This window comes from Lampris incognitus, chromosome 2 (genome assembly GCF_029633865.1).
Source record: "Lampris incognitus isolate fLamInc1 chromosome 2, fLamInc1.hap2, whole genome shotgun sequence".
In the NCBI taxonomy this organism is placed as follows: Eukaryota; Metazoa; Chordata; class Actinopteri; order Lampriformes; family Lampridae; genus Lampris; species Lampris incognitus.
The window spans coordinates 68,278,792-68,298,283 of NC_079212.1; the positions used below are offsets into that span (position 1 = coordinate 68,278,792).

The 19,492-nt window shown below is 45.5% G+C and overlaps 1 protein-coding gene across 1 annotated transcript in view; it reads right to left on the reverse strand.

Annotated features, from left to right (window-relative positions):
- Positions 1-11,735: 11,735 nt before the first annotated feature.
- The window catches only part of slco4a1 (solute carrier organic anion transporter family, member 4A1), a 55,163-nt gene continuing 47,406 nt past the window's right edge, over positions 11,736-19,492 (reverse strand). The window contains exons 9-11 of the mRNA XM_056274846.1: positions 14,774-14,838; positions 13,067-13,215; positions 11,736-12,324 (exon numbers count right to left, since the gene is read on the reverse strand). Of these exons, the coding sequence (XP_056130821.1) occupies positions 12,130-12,324; positions 13,067-13,215; positions 14,774-14,838 (409 nt within the window). The 3' untranslated portion in view covers positions 11,736-12,129. The remainder of the gene's footprint in view (positions 12,325-13,066; positions 13,216-14,773; positions 14,839-19,492) is intronic.

Below are 19,492 nucleotides of genomic sequence, written 5' to 3' on the forward strand. Positions count from 1 at the left end.
ATACGCCTCAGGAATCTGTTAGAAAAAGGAAGGTGTACTCATCATTTTGTCAGTGCAGTCGTTTTTCAGCCCACGGCCTATAATGTACCATTTCTGACTTTCAGTGTGTTATTATGAAAACTGTGACATTAATATTTTACCTTCTATACACAGGAACCCACAGCAGTGCTAATATGAAGGTGTTTCTTGCCAGAAAGGGGATCCAACTATGATTGTAATGGTTGAAATTAACTTTCTTTCTCTGGTTTTCAGTGTTGTGTGACAGAACACTTAGTGTACTTACTGAACAATGTTTTGTGGTGTATTTCTGATGTGGACAGTGATGGTTATTAGCTTAAAAGTTTAACAGTTGTACGTGGTTTCTCAGTATTAAGGTAGCCGGTGCCTTGGTATTTTCAAATTCTGGTGGGATAATTTTCATCACCATCATATATTCTGTGTTGAGTGAATATTTCATGGAATTGATGAGCTTCAGTGGAGCTGCCATGTTGAGGTGGTCAGTGTTGTTCAACAGTGGATTAAGAATAGTGTGATGCAGGCTAGCCTGTCAATAATAAATCATATTTCTTTCTGTGCAAAGAAATATTTGTAATTGCATGATATTTCACGAGTTGGGCAGCATGGTGGCCCAGTGGTTAACGCTGTTGCCTCACAGCAAGATGGTCCTGGATTCGAACCTCAGGCTGTCTCATGTCCTTTCTGTGTGGATTTTGCATCCTCTCCCTGTCTCTGTGTGGGTTCCCCCGGATGCTCCGGTTTCCTCCCACCATCAAAAAGACATGCATGTTAGGGTTACTACTCCTGTCTGTGCCCCTGAGCAAGGCAATTGAAAGAAGAAGTGGAGTTGGTCCCCGGGCACTGCTGCTGCCCACTGCTCCTATACAATAGGATGGGTTAAACACAGAAGACAGATATTGCTGTATGTATGTAGCATGAAAAATAAAGTTTCTTCTTATTCTCAGTGTTATTCTCAACCTTTGTGAAGTGTTGATGGGTGATACTATGGGGAGAGAACAGTGGACTCTGTGTGCCGGGTGCCTTTCTGGCATGGTTGTGTGGTCTGGGCCATCAAGGCTCACCTGTTCCCCATCCCCTGATTGGTGTTTCTGCTCAGCTCTGCCCCATTTGCCTAGTAAACCCTGATTGCCCCATGACTGGCCCATTCACCCGATTGCCCCTGCTTTACTCACCTGTTCCCCTTTCCCTGATTGGCTTTTCTGTCCCTGCCCTGCCCTGCTCACCTGCACCCAATCTCCCTGATTGGCTCCCCATTGTTCCCTGGTTGCCCTGCGCTTTGTTGGATCATCACAGAAACACAAACATTCACACATATTGTCTCTTGGTTGCCGGATACGCCACGTCCAGTTTTGACCCATCCCTGCTGTCTGTAGTGTCTGTTTGGGTTGGTCCTTGTGGAGAGATGGAGCTTGTTCAGAAAGCTGCAGCTCGTCTGGTGTTGAACCGCCCTCAGTTCTCCCACACAACTCCCCTTCTCATGTCCCTACACTGGCTCCCAGTAGCTGCTCGCATCCGGTTTAAGACTCTGGTGCTAGCCAACAGGGCAGTGAAAGGAACAGCTCCTTCCTATCTCCAGGCCATGGTCAAGCTCTACACCCCCGCCCGACCACTTCGCTGTGCTGCCTCGGGACACCTGGTTGCCCCATCGCTCAGAGGCCCTTGCTGCCGTTCGACCCGGTCCCGGCTCCGTTCTGTCCTGGCCCCATAGTGGTGGAATGAACTCCCCACTGACGTCAGGACAGCAGAGTCGCTGCCCATCTTTCGGCGCAGGTTGAAAACTCACCTCTTCAAGAACTACTACCCTGTTACTTGTTCTTAGCACTTATTGTATTCACTCATTTAAAAAACGAAAAAATCTCTTTCTCGCGCTTTTACTTTAGCACTGGTTTTGCTCTTAGATGCTTGCTTAGATGCACTTATGACCTCTGATGACTAGTAGTTCTGCTGATTTCCTACGTTAAATGATGCACTTATTGTAAGTCGCTTTGGATAAAAGCGTCGGCTAAATGACTGTAATGTCATGTCATGTCATGTCATGTCATGTCATGTCATGTCATGTCATGTCATGTTCCTGCTGTCTGTATGTTCAGTGGGATTAATAAAACCTTTCTAGCCCAGTCCATCTCTGAGTCGTGCGTTTGGGTCCTCAAATCCTGCTCCTGTTCACGTCATTTAATGCAGACGGTGTGTTTTTGTGCAGGGAGACCAGGGATTGTGACCGTGTTCGGTAAGAAGGTTCGTGAGAAGGACAGAGCTTCGCTTTGCATTGCGAGGACTTCATTTCAGAATGAAGGGAGTTCATCTGACGATTTGAGCTGAGGCCACATGCTGTAAGAACACATCATGAATTTAACAAGGGAGAAAAACTAACCATGTTGCTAGCTAACGGTCCCGACACCCCCCCACCCACCCCACTCCCACATACACACACACTGCACGTTGACTATTTTCACAGCTCGATAGTTCCTTTATTACAGCCCAATGTTCACAGTTTATGTTCCTGCCAGTAAAACGTGGTACCCGCCAACCAACACGCCAATCCACCAAACTTCATGTCGGTCTTCCTCCTTGCCTCTGCCTCTGTCGCCGTCTTATTGTTGTGGGAAGATGGCGGCATGGACTCGCGTTTGCGGCGGCCTCACCCAGTGCCGACTATGCAGTGTCTTTTTCCATGTCTGGGTCTTGAGTTTGTGTCATCGTGTGAGGTTTTTATTCTGATCGTCGATGTCGCTTGGCTGGGAGAGCTGGCGTCGGATCAGCTGAGGGAGCCTGGTCTGCTGCATCCGGTGGGCCCAAGGACCACGGCCCTACCTGGAGCTGCGCATGAAGAGGAAGCACCGAGGACGGACTGACAGGACGGGGAAGAGGGGCAGGCTAACCTAACTGCTAGCCCATGCAGACCGGCAGTTCTGACAGTCGTCCTGGCTGGCGTTCGTTCTCTGGATGGTGGCGTTTTTGGACTGGGTGTTGTTGGCTGTTTGTGTGTTGTTGTTGTTGTTGTTGTTTTTGGTGTTGTTGCTGTATATATATTATTTCCTTTATTACCATGTTTTTCTTTTTTTAAATTTATTTCTAGTTTTTCCCCTTATCCCACCCGATTAACCCGACGGCATATGGCCCGAATAACTCCCCTGGCTCACGGTTCCACAGGAAGGAGATAGGTGTAACACCAGCTTCCTTCAAACTCGTGTCGGCTGCTCTCGCCCTTTTACACGCTGAAGCCTCCTCGCATGGATTGCATTACCCTCAGGCCGCGAAGAAGGTGTAAGGAGAATGCTTTCGGTTGCTTGGCTGCAGGCGCCCGGGTGGGCCAGAGGGGTCGCTGGAGAACGACGAGTCCCCGAACACTACACCGATCTACACCCAATATCCCTCGGGTAAGGGTGGCCTAATGAATGCCTTACCCCGTGGATACTCTGGCCGTGACCGGTTACGGCGAGTCTGGGATACGAACCCCCCAGCCACATGACGAGCGGACTCCAAGAGCGGCGGTTTATTCCGCTCGGCCACCAGAGCGGATGATGTTTTTCTTTGTGTGTGTGTGTGTGTGTGCGTGTGTGTGTGTGTGTGTGGTACATAAGATGAAATGACAAACACATTGTTCCTGATTATTCTGTCTCTTTGTGTACCGATGAAACTGATGTTATAGATGAGGAGAGAAAGTTCATGAACACTTTAGATACTATAAAACATTAAAAATGATGCACACACACACAGAGGGCCATAGTGCGCCAGTGTAATTGTTTGTGGTTTTCAGTTTGTGTGTGACATGGTGGACTGCTGGGTGCTGTGTGGATGGATCCATCCATCCATCATCTTAACCGCGTATCCTGCTCTCCGGGTGGCGGGGATGCTGGAGCCTATCCCAGCACACGCACAGGTCTGAGGTGGTTTGGTAATAAACTGAACGACACACCAATAATCACCACGTTGTAGGTCGGGGGGAGGGGGTCCGTTCTGTCGTTTTGACCACGTGGTTACGAGGCGGCCATGTCACGCTGGTGGCGGTCTTAATTAGTTCTGCCTAGAATCCAGCTTCCGCCACTCACAAAGGTCACGTGCCTGATTGGCCTGAGGAATAATGGCGTGGTGTTGTGGGTCTGTGAGAGTGGGTCACCACTGCTGCGTGTGTGCATGTGTGTGTGCATGACTGTGTGTATGTGTGTTAGAGAGAGAGCGAGAGAGAGCGGGGGAGAGAGTGAGAGCTAGAAAAAGAGAGACAGAGTGAGGGAGCGAGAGAGAGAGAGCGCGAGAAAGAGAGAGAGCGCGAGAGCGAGCGAGAGAGAGATTGAGGGAGGGAGAGAGAGAGAGAGAGCGAGAGCGAGAGCGAGCGAGAGAGAGAGAGAGAGAGAGGGAGATAGAACACGAGTAAATGGGAGAGAGAGAGAGAGAGAGAGAGAGAGAGAGAGAGAGAGAGAGAGAGAGAGAGCGCGAGAGAGAGAGGGGGGGGGGGCTTGGACGGTTGCTAGAAGAGCAGCAGAGGGAGTATTGACGCTCATGTCCAGATATGCGGTTGTTTACGTGGTGTTCGCTGCGCCCCTGTGACGAGGCTGGATATGTGGGCATTAGTAATACTGACCACGTGTCCCGGTGGTTCATCCAGTTCGGTGTTTGCAGGACGGTAAGTGTCTGGGCGGGTGCAGGATGTATTGCTGCTTATATAAGAGGACATGAGCAAGTGAAGGCTGCGGAGTGCAGAGGAGCATGCCTTTGCAGCAGGTGTGAAGTTCTGTAGCTGTCACAAATGGATCAGAATCAGAATCAGAAACACTGTGTCGTTTCATTTCATGCACTTGAGCACATGAAATGAAACGAAGCATCACCCCCCCAGCCCACAACAGCGCAACACAAAGACAAAAACACAAATCCAAAAACTACAAGAAAAAAAATGCATGTGATGCATGCATGCAGTGTGTTTGGAGTTCCTTGTTTTCTGCAGGTGTTTAGAGCAACTTCTCTCCTCATGATTTTGTTTTATCGTTCTGATGATTTTGTTTTATTGTTCTGGCTGTCCAACATCTAGTCAAGTCCACTCAGTGTTATGTGTGTTGCCCAGTATTACAAATTGCAACGTTGCCTCTGGGCTTTGCAGCAACACATGTTGTATTGACGTAAAGCGGTCCTTACATCCTCGGTCAGGGTTTCCAAAGATTCACACTTTGACTGTATTTTACTTCATTTTGCTTCCGGTGTGGGAAGGCAGCCTCACCCAGTACCGTCGATGCAGTGTCTTTGTCCACGTCTGCGTGAGTTTTGTCTTCGTTTGATGGCTGGGAGAGCTTGGTCTGCTTCACTGTGGGTCCAGCGACTGCGGCCATGCCCGGAGCTGCGCCCGAGGACGTAGCACTGAGGGCGGTCTGACAGGACGCGGAAGCGGGGCAGGCTAAGCTAACTGCTAGCCCATGCAGACCGGCAGTTCCGATAACACCGAGGGCGGCCTGGCGGCGGCCTCACCTGGCATTGACTGTTGTGTTTTTGATGTCGTCGTGTGGCGTGTCGAGGGCGTCTGGCTCGGAGACCTTGGTCTGCTTCGTCGCAGTTGCCACAGGGACCACGGCCCCTGCGTGGAGCTGCGCCCAAAGAGGAACCATCGAGGGCGGTCTGACAGGACGTGGAAGCGGGGCAGGCTAGGCTAACTGCTAGTCCATGCAGACCGGAGGTTCCGACAGTCATCCTGGCTGGCGTTCGTTCACTTGGACAGTGATTTTTTGTTTAGTTTGTATATATGTGTTAGTTTAAATATGAGTGTTCTTGTAGTTTTGGATGTGTTTTTGTCTTTATGTTGCACTGCTGTGGGCTGGGGGAAACGGCGTTGTGTTTCACTTCTTGTGCACTAGTACATGAGGTGAAACGACAGTGTTCCTGATCCCTGATCTTCACGACCAAGTCAAAAGAAAAACCTTAATAAGGTTTATCAGTGAAGACGCTGTACAATAAAAGACGCTGGCTGTTGAACCAACTGGTTTGTATTGGTTAGAGCATGGCGCCACCTTGTGGTCAATATGGGACAAAACGCTCACGACAGACCGTAGAAACAGTTGCTTGAAAACACGAGGGTTAAAAAAGGCTTTCTAAGTTCAGTTGGTCTACTGACTCATTTATCAGAATGGAAACGTGTCCTTTTGCTGCCCGAGTTGCCCAAAGTGGGAGCAGCGCCACCTGTCACTCACACACCATATATAGCAAACCTTATGGGACTGCACACAGAAACGGCACTTTATTAATACTGATTTACACTTCCGGGCTTGTTCTTGCCCCGATTGTCCCGAGGATTAAACATTATTCCTCAGTAATGACAAAAGTTGAATTATTGGTTGAAATCAGCATGGGGGAATCATATTTTTAACTTTCTGGTACAGTGTGTTAAGTGATGGGGGGGTGCGCTGTGCATCCACATCCAAAGCACACATCACATCTCTCATGCATGTTTCTTGGGTAATTAAATGAATGTGACCACAGTCAGACAAGCGCATGAAGACTGAACCACATTTATTTCATGCCCCAAGTCAGCACATCAAGTCCTCTACACCAGGTTTGTAAGCATACCGGCCACAATGTGGGCGGCAGTCGCCTCACAGCAAGAAGGGCCTGGGTTCGAGCCCCGGGGTAGTCCATCCTTGGGGGTCGTCCCGGGTCGTGTGGAGTTTGCATGTTCTCCTCCCCGTGTCTGCGTGGGTTTCTTCCGGGTGCTCCGGCTTCCTCCCACAGTCCAAAGACATGTAGGTCAGGTGAATCTGCCGCGCGCGCGCGCGCGTGTGCGTTACCTGTTAGCTTTAGATATCAGCTGGCAGGCATACAGTTTAAGAGGCGGCAAGGCAGCAGAGTGAGTCTTGAGCTGAGCGTTGCCATGGGGACACTTCCCCTGCATACAGCACCACCAGCCCATCCTCTCTGTGTTGGTGCACTCGCTTTGAGCAATGTGACTTGACAACACTCAAGGTAAGGTCACACACATTCTATTGAAACGTTTCCTGGCAAGAAGATTTAAGTATTGATTACTGACTGGAGCAGTACAGTCAGACACCTCCCCAGAAAATACTGCAATCCGAATCGTTCCAAGTTTAATAACTTGGGGGGGGGGGATACAGACCTGCCGCTGCCTAAGTGCGCCTAAAATTGCATAAATTTGCATCAAAATGAGTTTTAGATCAATTGCACAAAAAAGTTATGATAAAATCTACCTAAAACGACAATGGGCTGGTGTTTAAACTCTATATCCTGTCAAGATAAATACCCAGTTGAGACATTAATGCATTACATATGTTAGTATGTCTGTTAGGAAACTGACACCAAAATTAACATTTTAAAAACTTTAATACTATTTTTAAACAATTTAAACTTCAGAGAGACATGGTCGAACTTGAATAGCAAAATTGAAAAAGTGAAAATATTACCTGAAAAACAAACCGGAAAACACATGTTGCTAATCCAACAAACGTAACAAGGCCTATAAAACGTGACATGTAAAAAAAAAAAGAACTGAAAATAAATATTGACACCCTCTCAAACAACGACCGGAACTTTAAAAACTACTAGAACGACCAAGGCGGTCATTTTGACCGTTTTAGATTTTCAGTTTTAATAACTTTGTGTGAAAAAAAACACACCTGCCGCTCCCCGACTGCTCCTAAAATTGCACAAAAAGAAAACAAAAGTTGTGATAAGATCTAGCTGACACGACCATGAGCGGTCAAAATGACCGCGCGTAATTTGCGCGTCATCGTGTGCGTCATGTCACTATTTATGACGTGTTTTGGTCGCGTCATTTCCTTCACAACATTTAGATCTTTTTTTACATTTCACGTTTTATAGGCCTTGTTACGCGTGTTAGAATAGCAATATGTGTTTTCCGTTTTGTTTTTCAGGTAATATTTCCAACATGTCTGGGTACAGACGCACCATGACTACCACCGAGGCGCTGCAGTATTTACAGACGTTGGACAGCCGCCATTTTAAAACATCTGAAAAATAGTATTAAAGTTGTTAAAATGTTAATTTTGGTGTCAGTTAGTTTCATAACAGACATACTAACATATGCAATGCATTAATATCTCAACTGGGTATTTATCTTGACAGGATATAGAGTTTAAACACCGTGGCGGTCAAAATGACCGCCCCATTGGGGTTCTAGTAGTTTTTAAGTTCCGGTCGTTGTCTGGGACTGTTTCAATGGTTATTTTTCCGCTTCCCATTTTGCAGACCTTGTTCCGTTTGATAGATTTGCACCACGTGTTTTCCGTTTTGTTTGGTCGTTGTGGGTCGGAGTGAAATCCCGCTCGTTCTCGTGTTAGACTGACGGGAGACTTGAACTGGAACGTAATCATAGGGAATCCTGACTCAAATACCCAGATTTTAATCCTTAATCCAGTCCGTACAGCTTTTTTTTATTTTATTTTTTTAAGACAAACTTGAACAAATGCAGGAAAACTTTAGTTTCAGCTCCCAGTAAAAAAAGAGAGAAAAAAGTATGGGCTTCTTTTAGGTTGCCTTTATGTATGTATGTATGTATGTATGTATGTATGTATGTATGTATGTATGTATGTATGTATGTATGTATGTATGTATGTATGTATGTATTTATTTATTTATTTGCCGGTAACCCTTGTGACAGAACACTAGTCTATGGGTTATTTAGATTCAGCCCCAAGTTTTAAAGTCAGCACTGACACACACGCGCACAAACAAGAATCGAAACACGAGTTATTTTTTGTTCAACTGCTGTTTATAGAAAACACATGATATTTTCAGAAAAATCTTATAAAAAAATCACTGATTTCAGCTCAGCTTGTTTTCATTACAAACGAGTACCAAAACAAAATCGGGGGGGAAAAAAGGGGGAGGGGGTGAATTTCAATTTACAGAATTGTCTTCAAAGGTGTGGGGACCTGGTAAAGGACAGCACATGTGGTGGAGTTAAAAGCACAGGCTCACATGACGGCCATGTCCCTTGAGGTCCAGCACGACAGAAAGAATCGAAGTCAACAGACAAGATTAAAAGACTGCACGGGGGGGGGGGGGGGGGGCAGGGAACACCAACACACAGGCAAGTTGCGTTTCACCACCACGCACACAAGAAAAAGACAGGGGGGCTTGGTTTGGGAGAAAGCACTGTAGTGGGTGAGTGAGTTTAAGGTCCGATCAGTTCTAAAAGTATCCAGCCAAATCTCTCGATAAAGCAGTCTGGTACGTCACAACATACTGAGTGAATCCCGGAAATAAAGACAAGTGCGGTTGTAATCATGAATAAATTATTTGTATAAATAAGGTTAAAAAAACAAAAAAAACAAAGAGTAGCTGGGCAAAGCCACTTTGGCACATTCATAGACTCACTATGATCACTGACCCCGTTTACACTTGGGTTTTATTTTTATTTATTCATTTTTTTGCGATCGGACCACATGTGGACAGCGCGAATTACAAGTGTAAACAACCGCCAAAACGTTTTGTGAACCGGTTACTTAAACCACTTGCCGAGGTGGTCCGGGACGCTTTTGACCACACATGTTTTGTACTGTAAACGCTAATGCGTCCTGATGCGGCCCGACAAGGACGTAACAGGAAATCTTCTTCTTCTTCTTCGGAGTGATGAAATCCAATCACAAGTGGTCAGCAGGACGCATTTGGAGACGCATGATAGACGCAGGTGTAAACGGCGACGTGTCTCGCTGTCCACTTGTGATCCGATCGCCCAAAACGCATTTTAAAACCAAGTGTAAACAGGGGCATTAGGTCCAAATCTGCCGTTGTGTCATCCTGCACGTTGTGGGTTGTGCGTTACGCATGGCAAGCCCGACTTCCCTCCACTGCTCGCTCACTCTATACTCTCTATATTTTCTCCCTGTATACTCACTATATTCTCTAGGCTCCTCGGTGCTTTAGGATTAAAAGTGCTGCTATGCATTTTCTAAGTAGAAGAGGCAACAAATCCCATATTACATTACTCCGGTTTAGATGACAATATGATCAATCTAAACAAAATAATTATACTTTCAGATTGGAAATAAACCCTTTTTACACCAAAATTAGCGAGTATAAGCAGGGTTTTTTTAAACGCTTAAAAAAAGGCAATTGGCTCCTTTCACAGGGCCAGCAGACACGGGTCTGACTGCCTGCAGACGAATTTGCCTTTCTTTTCTTTTTTTCTTCCTTCTGCAGCGTCATCTTTGACGTCATGACGTTCGTGATGTCACGAACGCGCGGGGAAACGGGGAAGTAAACGGTAGAAAGCAGCACGGCAGCCAGAGAGACGGTGGTTAACGTTGCTATTGTAACCGGTTATTTTCTTGCTCGGTGCGGGATTCGATACGGGGTGTACTGCACCACAAGGCGACATCACTAACCGCTCGGCTAAAGGGTCAGACCCGTTAACTAGGGGCTAACGTGTCTTATTAGTAGTTTACAGTCGTCACCCTCCCCGGAAGCGCGCCCTCGCGCTTTGTTATTCCCGCGCTCCGAAGAGACTTCTGAGGATCTGCACACTTCCGGATCCCACCGCTGCCACCAATGTAACCGGTTATTTTCTTGCCCGGTGCGGGATTTGATACGAGGTGTACTGCACCACAAGGCGACGTCACTAACCGCTCGGCTAGGGACTAATGTGTCTTATTAGTAGTTGACACTATTTTATATCTTGTACTTCAGTCTCTCTTTCAGACCGAACAAACTCAACGCAGACTGAACGATGTTCGAGCGCTTACTTGAGCGATGACGCTGTATCCGCAAACAATAAATGTTTTTCCTCCGTTTCCGGCGCGATTTTATGACGCGCGGACAACGGCGCACGTCATCGCGCAAATTAGCGCGTCGACCCGGGTGTCGCGTTTACGTCAGTGCCGATCGGAGGTGGAGCCGATAAATACCCGCGACTGCTGCAGAGTCATGTGACCCGGGACTGAATGCCGAGTGTACCCGTTTACACTGACCACCAAAGGCGGATGTTAGCAGGTGTTAGCGGGTTTTTTGGCCAGTGTAAAACGGGTATAATTGTCCTCATATCACCCCCCCCCCATCTGCCTCGTTAGCTGGGAAACACCAGCCAAAACTACTACTGGTCAAAACTACGTCATCCATGTGTTTCTGTGGCTAAAAGTACACGTGCTCTTTTTTCCGAAAAATAAATTTGTGCTGCTGTACTGTAATGATTAGATTATGTTCACATTATATTAATTTTAGTGCCTTAAAATACTCTTGGTTTATGTTTAAATTATGCCATATGATATGAATATGATCTCATGTATCTCTCTGTGGTATAAGGAGCCTCGTATAAGCGGCCCTGAGCTCATAGATGAAAAATAAAATAAAACAAAGGAATGAAACCTTCAGGTCGTGATGGCAAAATAAGAGAAGCAGCAGAAGGATATAAATGCCTTTTTCCACATCAGAAATGTGTCATACACGTGGCATGTAGTATAATACACACAGACCTCAGTCGTCTCATTGTCTTTTGACGGTAAATAAAACAAAATATACAAACCAATCTACCGTGAAACTCAATACCCATTTCATTTCAAATGTACATTCCAAAAAGTCCCTTACAATGATTTATTTAGACTGGTTCTCATCTCTCATATCTCATGTCTCATATCTCGTGTCTCATGTCTTATGTCTCATATCTCATGTCTCATATCTCACATCTCACATATCATGTCTCATACCTCATATCTCATATCTCACATATCATCATGTCTCATATCTCATATCATGTCTCATACCTCATATCTCATGTCTCTTGTCTCATATATCTGTAGGAGCACATTCCAGCTACACACAAACTCATCTCAAATTATCTCTGTAAGCAATACATGCACGCACACACACACACACACACACACAGGTCAGCAGTATGTTAACAGAGCACATAATCATATTGTATAGTGTGTTTTGTGTGACTGTGTGTCTAACGAAACATACAGAAACAGAGAAAGTGTGTTTGTATGCATGTGTTTGGGGGCATCAATAGGCTGAGACAGCTGTTTGTATAAAGAAAGCACCTTCACCCTTCTACATAATCACATGCACGCGCGCACGCACACACACGTGGGGTATCAAGCTGTAATCATTACACAGTACAGACCTCCACACAGACACACACAACCTCAGCAGTCTCCGTGGTCATAACCTGGCGTGGAGGTTGGCGATGACGCCGTCCTGAGGCAGGTCTTTGATAGGCAGGTCCCCTGTGTCCCCTGCCGTGTCCCCTACCGCGTCCCCCACTCCGTGGTCTGTGCTTTCACAGCTGCTCTGGGGGGACTGGGGAGGGGGCTGGTACAGCACGCTGGCTAACAGGAAGAAGACCGTCCCCAGCACCTGGCAGGGCAGCAGGTCAAGGAAAACCAGGAAACAGTCCTGAATTAATCACCGAGAGCTGAAGTGTTTGGTTCTGTTGGTGTATCAAACAAGCCCTGCCCTAACAATCACCTTGCTAAATCTATTTAATGGTCTTTACTACGATGACTTCTGCTACGAACTGTTTAAGTACTGACTGTAGCGGTCTGCTTCAACTGAGGAGTGGGATTCAACAGGTGAACCGCTCCCACATTTTAAAATAATTCGGCGGTGTACCCTCCACCCTGGTAAGGTAATAGTAGTACTGCCTCTAGTATGACAGGTATTACAGTCTCGGTGGCCATCAACCCTGCTCCTGGAGCGCAACCATCCTGCTGATTTTCACTCCAACCCTATCATAACATATCTGACTCGAGTAATCCAGGTCTTGGTAAGGAGGTAATCAGTGGACTCAGGTGTGGAGTGAAAACTGGCAGGACGGTAGCGCTCCAGGAGCAGGGGTGGTGACCGCTGGCTGGCTGTAACGATAACGTCTAACGGGAACCTTATAATACCAACTACACAAGCAGCAGCATGCTGCATTAGTAGATCGTCGGTGAATGTGTGTGTACTTTTGCCATGCTTACAATTCCAGGTATGAGTAAGAGGCAGTATCTTACACGTGTTACCAGTGTGTTACCATCACCCTGTATGTCAAGTTACCTGCTGGTGTTTGAGAATTACCTTGAGAATGGTGCCACCTACTGGAGTTTGCGAGTATTACCTTGTAGATGATGCCTGCTATCAGTGTGTACTGACTCATGGCGGAGTTCTGATAGAGGTAGCAGGAGCCCTGCTCCCCACACTGATCCTGCCACAGTAAGCAGGAGATGTCAATCACTGAGCCAAACGCTATGGGTCCCGGGATGCCACCTACAGGGGAATCACGACACGTTACAGAGGGCCATAGTGAGTGTCGTGGCAATTATTTAATTCCACTCTGACATTACATGAGGAACACGACAAAAATCTCTTACAGTATTGTCCCACGATCTTAATATAAGTTCATGAACAGACGCATCCAAGCCCAGGTGCTCGAATGCACACCGATCAATATGTAACAGACTCTCAGTAACGTCTTAAATAAGTTGAAATGACTAAGTAGTAATTTCTTTGATAAGGCGTTCTATTCCAGCTACTTTGTTTCTGTATTTCCCCGGTTTTCACATTATTGGCCTTTATTTTGAAAGTCTCGGGCGGAAGTCACGTGACTGCGTCCGGCAGCAATCTTATAGCTGCGCTTGACAACGCGGTTCACGCATGGAAGGACGGTTTTGCAATATTGATCTAAAATACAAGGCTTTCTCGTTCTAATTAAGCGGCCTAGCTGGAACGGGAACAAGGTATTGCTTGTTTGCTTTGTTTGCGAATCTGCGATACGTGTTTTGGTCATTTTAATTCGTGGGGACGTGTTTAAAATATTTTTGATATCGTCGATTGTCATGCTAGCGTTAGCCTCCCGTATTGTTTGAATGGGCTAGCTGTGTCGTCACGGTAGTGATGCTAACTTGCTACCCCTTCATATGTACTCACGGAGAATGTTTATTTTGTTTTGTGTGTAAGAGCTCATTTTTATTGTATTATTGTGTCCAAGCTTTTAAGGCGGTGTTTCTCAACCCAGTCCTCAAGGAGCCCCTATCCTGCATATTTTCTTTGCAACCCTGAATAGGTACTTGTTTGTAGTTATTCAACCAATCAGCATTAATTTTGTCAGATGTTGCACACCTTGCATAACTAAGTGCTGCGAGATGATTGGTTGAGTAAGTACAAGCAGGGCTACCTATGCAGGGTTACAATGAAAATCTGCAGGATAGGGGGTCCTTGAGGACTGGGTTGAGAAATACTCTTTTAAGGTGTTTTATAAAGAAAGGATTCACATTAAGGATGGTGTGAAGAAAGGGTATGCGAATAAAAACGACTTTGTGAAACATCAGTGAGCTTCACCATTGTCTGGCTGGGGTTCGCTACACAATACAGTCCAGTCTCTCTTAAAGGACAGTTGTGTGTTCTTCCTCTCCTTATCTCATGTCTTCCAGCTCTCATCCACCAAGGCCATTTCTCCAGTTAGTGTGCACAGGCTTACTAATCTCAGCGAGTCTCCCATACAGCCAACGGTAAACAACAGGCCCTTATTTGTGCACCTGGAGAAGACGCTTTGTAAGACTACCTGTGTCCTGCTACACATGGACTCCAAGCATCTGTCTAAGCAATGTAAGGTCATGCTGAGCTGAAAGATTAAAAGTAAGCAAACATCAAATATGAATTGCCCTCACAGTCAGGTTTACTTTGTAATCCTGGGGGTAAAACTCCATTTGAAGAAAATGCTTGCACAGTAGTTGATTAATCTGACTATTGGAAGTAGTATGTATAAGCTATGGGTCAGATGTTATGTAAATAAAGTGCAAATTGGAGAGGGATGTGATAGGCTTACCAAGTGTACGCACCACAATCCACTGGATGCCAAGTCCAAACGACCTCTGGCTGTCTGGCACACACCTGCAGAGGGCAGCAGTAACACTGGTCACACAACACAGACATGCTGGAGTGAAAAGCGTACCATGGCAGATTCAGACGTTCCCTTCAACTCCCTGGAAAACTGGTTAATAGTCAAATATGAGTCCATCGTAAAACAGAATGACAAAAAGTATTTCATGTACACCGCATGATATGTTATGTTGTTTTTACCATTTCCTGTCTCTACTGCAAGTGTTGTTGTGGCTGCACTGACATGTCTTGCCTTTTACTTCCATCACAACCCCAGAAAGACCAGCAAAGATCACATGTCTTGGTAGATTATAAGAAATAACAAAATAAGGGACGCTTCCATTTTGACGAATTATATCCCACAGCGACTTTCAGAGTTTGCTTGCCATTTTCGATATCAGTGATCAGGAATCAGTAACACTTTATCTGTCGTTTCACTTCATGTACTCGCACACATGAAGTGAAACGACATCGTTTCCCCCAGCCCACAGCAGTGCAACACCAACACAAAAACACGTAACCCAAAACTACAAGAACACATACATCAAACTACAAAAAAAAAAAATCACTGTCCAAGAGAATGGACGCAGGATGACTGTCGGAACTGCCGGTCTGCATGGGCTAGCAGTTAGCTTAGCCTGCCCCGCTTCCGCGTCCTGTCAGACCGCCCTCGGTGTTTCCTCTTCGGGTACAGCTCCGGTCAGGGCCGTGGTCCTTGGGTCCACAGGGCGTGGGCAGACCAAGCTCCCTTAGCCGATCCAACGCCAGCTCTCCCAGCCAGACACCTTCAACCCACCTCCCCGCACTCCACACTCCACACAGTCAACGCCAGGTGAGGCCGCCGCCAGACCGCCCTCGGTGTTATCAGAACTGCCGGTCTGCATAAACTAGCAGTTAGCTTAGCCTGCCCAATTTGTTTAAGTATCTACAATCAATAGGCTTATTTTTATACAATGTATGATTACTGTTTTATTAACTAAGAATCAGATGCTGAATTATAATGGTAACCGTTACACGTAATCAAGACACCATTAGATTCTGGAAACCCAAAAATATGTCTTAATAAGGAAATAATGGTGTAAAGTGGGACGTGATCTAGAGTCAAAGTTGTGGTCTCATGTTAAGCTCCACAGTAGGTGGGATCACGCTACAGTATAAAAGAAAGTGTTTCAGTTGTTCCATGGACCAACTCGGTATATTGTTGTACCTGTTTTTGTGATATGAACAATAAACCTATTCACACCGGACTCATAAATTTTGGACACTGAATATGAAAAACAGTGTGTAGGGAAAAAAATTCTCCCACGTTTAAACGGTGAGCTAGCCAGGAAGGGTTCGGGGAAGCTGGACGTCCGGGCGGTGCAAGCTGTAGCTCGGAACAACAGGGCCCAGCAAAAAGAGGTAAAGCAGAGCCTCTTCACAACATCTGCGCTACTGGTTGTTTCTGAGAAGCAGCGTGCGGCCGCCCAAATTAAAGCACCGATTGGCCTCTCTAAAAGAACCTAAAATTGCTAAAAATAATTGGTAACACTTTAGTATGGGGAACATAAAAAAACTTAATTACTAGTGAATTAGTAATGATCAAGATGTCACTTTAGTATGGGGAACATATTCTAAGTAACAAAAACTTAATTTACAGTAATTTAACACTATGAACACTTGTAGTTTTGTGTTTTGTTATGTAAGAACAGACCATATTCATTAAGTGTTAGTAAGGGAGAATAACTCTTCTTGTGGTACTACCACCTTATAAAGTCCATACTAAGCAAAGCATATTGAGATGGTACTACTAATAAGCAATAATTCTGAGGTTATAGAGGGAAAACTCATAGTTAATGGCTTACTGGTTGTATAATAAGGCCATGCAGAATAAGGCATTAATGAGTACGTAATAATGACCAATTAAGAGGCAATATGTTGCTAATTTGCATGCTAATAAGCACCTAATTAATGGTGACTATGTTCCCCATACTAAAGTGTTACCAAATAGGTAAATAACTAAATAAATTGCTAAAGTTGCTAAAGAGTCTGATGTAATATTGTGTGCATGAGGGGAAGAGAGTGTGCTGTCAGTATTAGTTAATGTGTGCCGTCTCTTTAAGAGTCTTCTGTTCACTGATGACGTCACCAGCACCACAGCGACAATACAGGAAGTGCAGTTGTCAACACAAAACCTGATAAAGCCTCGAGACATTTTGTTCACAATATCGCTGTTTCATGCCTTTGGATGCACTGTCGGTATGTTAGTATTCTTAACATAAGTCTAAGTCACATTTGTTCGTCATATTAGTTTGGCATGATATAAATATTTCGTATTTTATTGTATGAGTTCATATTACATGTGCCGTTTTTAGCAAATGCTCACGCTAGCTAATTAAGTGGATGTGATAATCCTTTGTCATCAGTTTTGCCAAAATACTCACCTTAGTTGGTCAATAATAAGGTGTATGCTTGAAACTGCATAGCAGTAACACACTTGAAACTCATATATCATTTCATAGTCATTTTTATTGATGTATTGAACTTTGTGTGTTTGTCGCGTTGTGTCTCTTGTAGTTTTACCCTACTTCCAGTCAACCATTAAACAGAGTGGAACTAAGCACCCTCTTCAGCGTGGTGACTGGAGGAGGAGTTGTCTATCTGCCAGCTTATGCAGGGCGTATAGGGGTGGCAGAATAGTGAAACGACACCTTCCTAACGGGCTGAGATACAGCAGAGCAGGTCAGTGTCATCACAACATGACAGTGAAACAGGCTTACAACAGAACACGAGCTTAACAATCAGGCTTCCACGACATTATGGAAGAACAGAAGCCACGATCCCCAAACAGCTGTATTACCTGGTCTGGCGGGTCAGCAACATCTAAATGCTCTCGCGACTGCCACAGCCTTTGCAGACGCTGAAGAGGCCAAAGCTAAAGTAAAATATGCAGGAAAGGAAATGCAGATTAAAATGCAAAAAGCACACTTGGGTGCAGAGAAAGTATGCTTAGATGCACAACTTGATGTCCTAAATATTGAAAAAACAGCAGCATCAGCAGTTGCAAAGGCTGAAGCATTGGCGGCAGCCCTCGTGTGCAACAAAGAATCGGACTTTGAGTTGAAAAGTGATGTAGGATTCAGTGCTCATGATTCTGCTAAGCGAACCATTGACTATGTTCAAGAGCAGACCAGACTACGGACTGACACTCAGGCAGACCCAGTCATAACGTCAGAAGAGCCAAGGCCACCACTAGTGCCATCCCAAATGTATGGCCTAGACACAGACAGTAGCTTTCCCCATAGCAGGCCATCTACAAGGGCCACCTATGATGTTGAAGCATATTTCCCTAGTGGACACGCAATCAGCGTGGAGAGACAAGTTACCTACTCTGATGCAAATGTTATCAGGCCATCACAAACCACAGAGCATTCAGGCTTTAGAGAGCAGAAGCACAAAGCTTATTTCAGCCATGTCAGGCCACCTGAGAATCATAGTTACTTACCCGCAGATACTCTCCACCATGGTGTGGCACAGCTACCAGCCCCAACGCCAGCACCACAATTTCAGACTTACCCACAGCCACACCCACCTTCACCAAAGGCACATGCCCAGTTTCCTGTTAGCACCGCACAGGCTCACTATGGAAACAATCAGAATATGTCTGATCTTGTTAGGTTCATGGCACGTAGAGAAGTTATTGCCACAGGCCTACTGCAGTTTGATGATCGCCCAGAAAATTATAGGGGCTGGAAAGCATCATTCTTGAACACCACAATAGGCCTTCACCTCTCAGTTAAAGAAGAGATGGATCTCCTAGTTAAGTGATTAGGTGCAGAATCAAGAGAACAAGCAAAAAGGATAAGAGTCATACATGTCTATAATCGAGAAAAGGGACTTCAGATGAGTTGGCAGCAGCTTGATGAATGCGTTGGGGCACCTGAGGCCATTGAGAGTGCATTACTGAAAAGAGTTGAAAGCTTCCCAAAGATTTCAAACAAAGACTGGAAGAAACTGAGAGAATTGGGAGACCTGTTGATGGAGCTTCAAGCAGCAAAATCAGAGGGAGTGCTTTCTGGTCTTGCCTGTTTAGATACAGCAGGGGGCATAACCAGCATAGTTCAAAAACTGCCCTTAATCTACAAGAGAAATGGATGATGCTAGGCTACATGTTCAAAAAGCAGCATGGGGTCTCCTTTCCTCCATTTTCTGTCCTTGTTGATTTCATATCAGATCAAGCAAAGATGTGCAATGACCCCAGTTTCTTTCTCCCTCTCCATGCAGACCACACAAAACCGGAAACATAGTCAACTATTAAACAGAGTGGAACTAAGCACCCTCTTCAGCATGGTGATTGGAGGAGGAATTGTCTATCTGCCAGCTTATGCAGGGCGTATAGGGGTGGCAGAATAGAGAGAGTCAAGGCCAGGGTAAGTTCAGGTGAAGGGGAGTGGAAAGATAGATGACTGAGTGAGTGCTGAATGTGAGGATATTTATATATATATATATATATATATATATATATATATATATATATATATATTTTGATTTTGAGATACTTTATTGATCCCCGTGGGGAAATTGTGCTCTGCATTTAACCCATCCTAGCTGTGTAGCTAGGAGCAGGGGGCAACCGCTGTGCAATATCTGGGGCCAACTCCAGTTCAACTTGTCATGCCTTGATCAA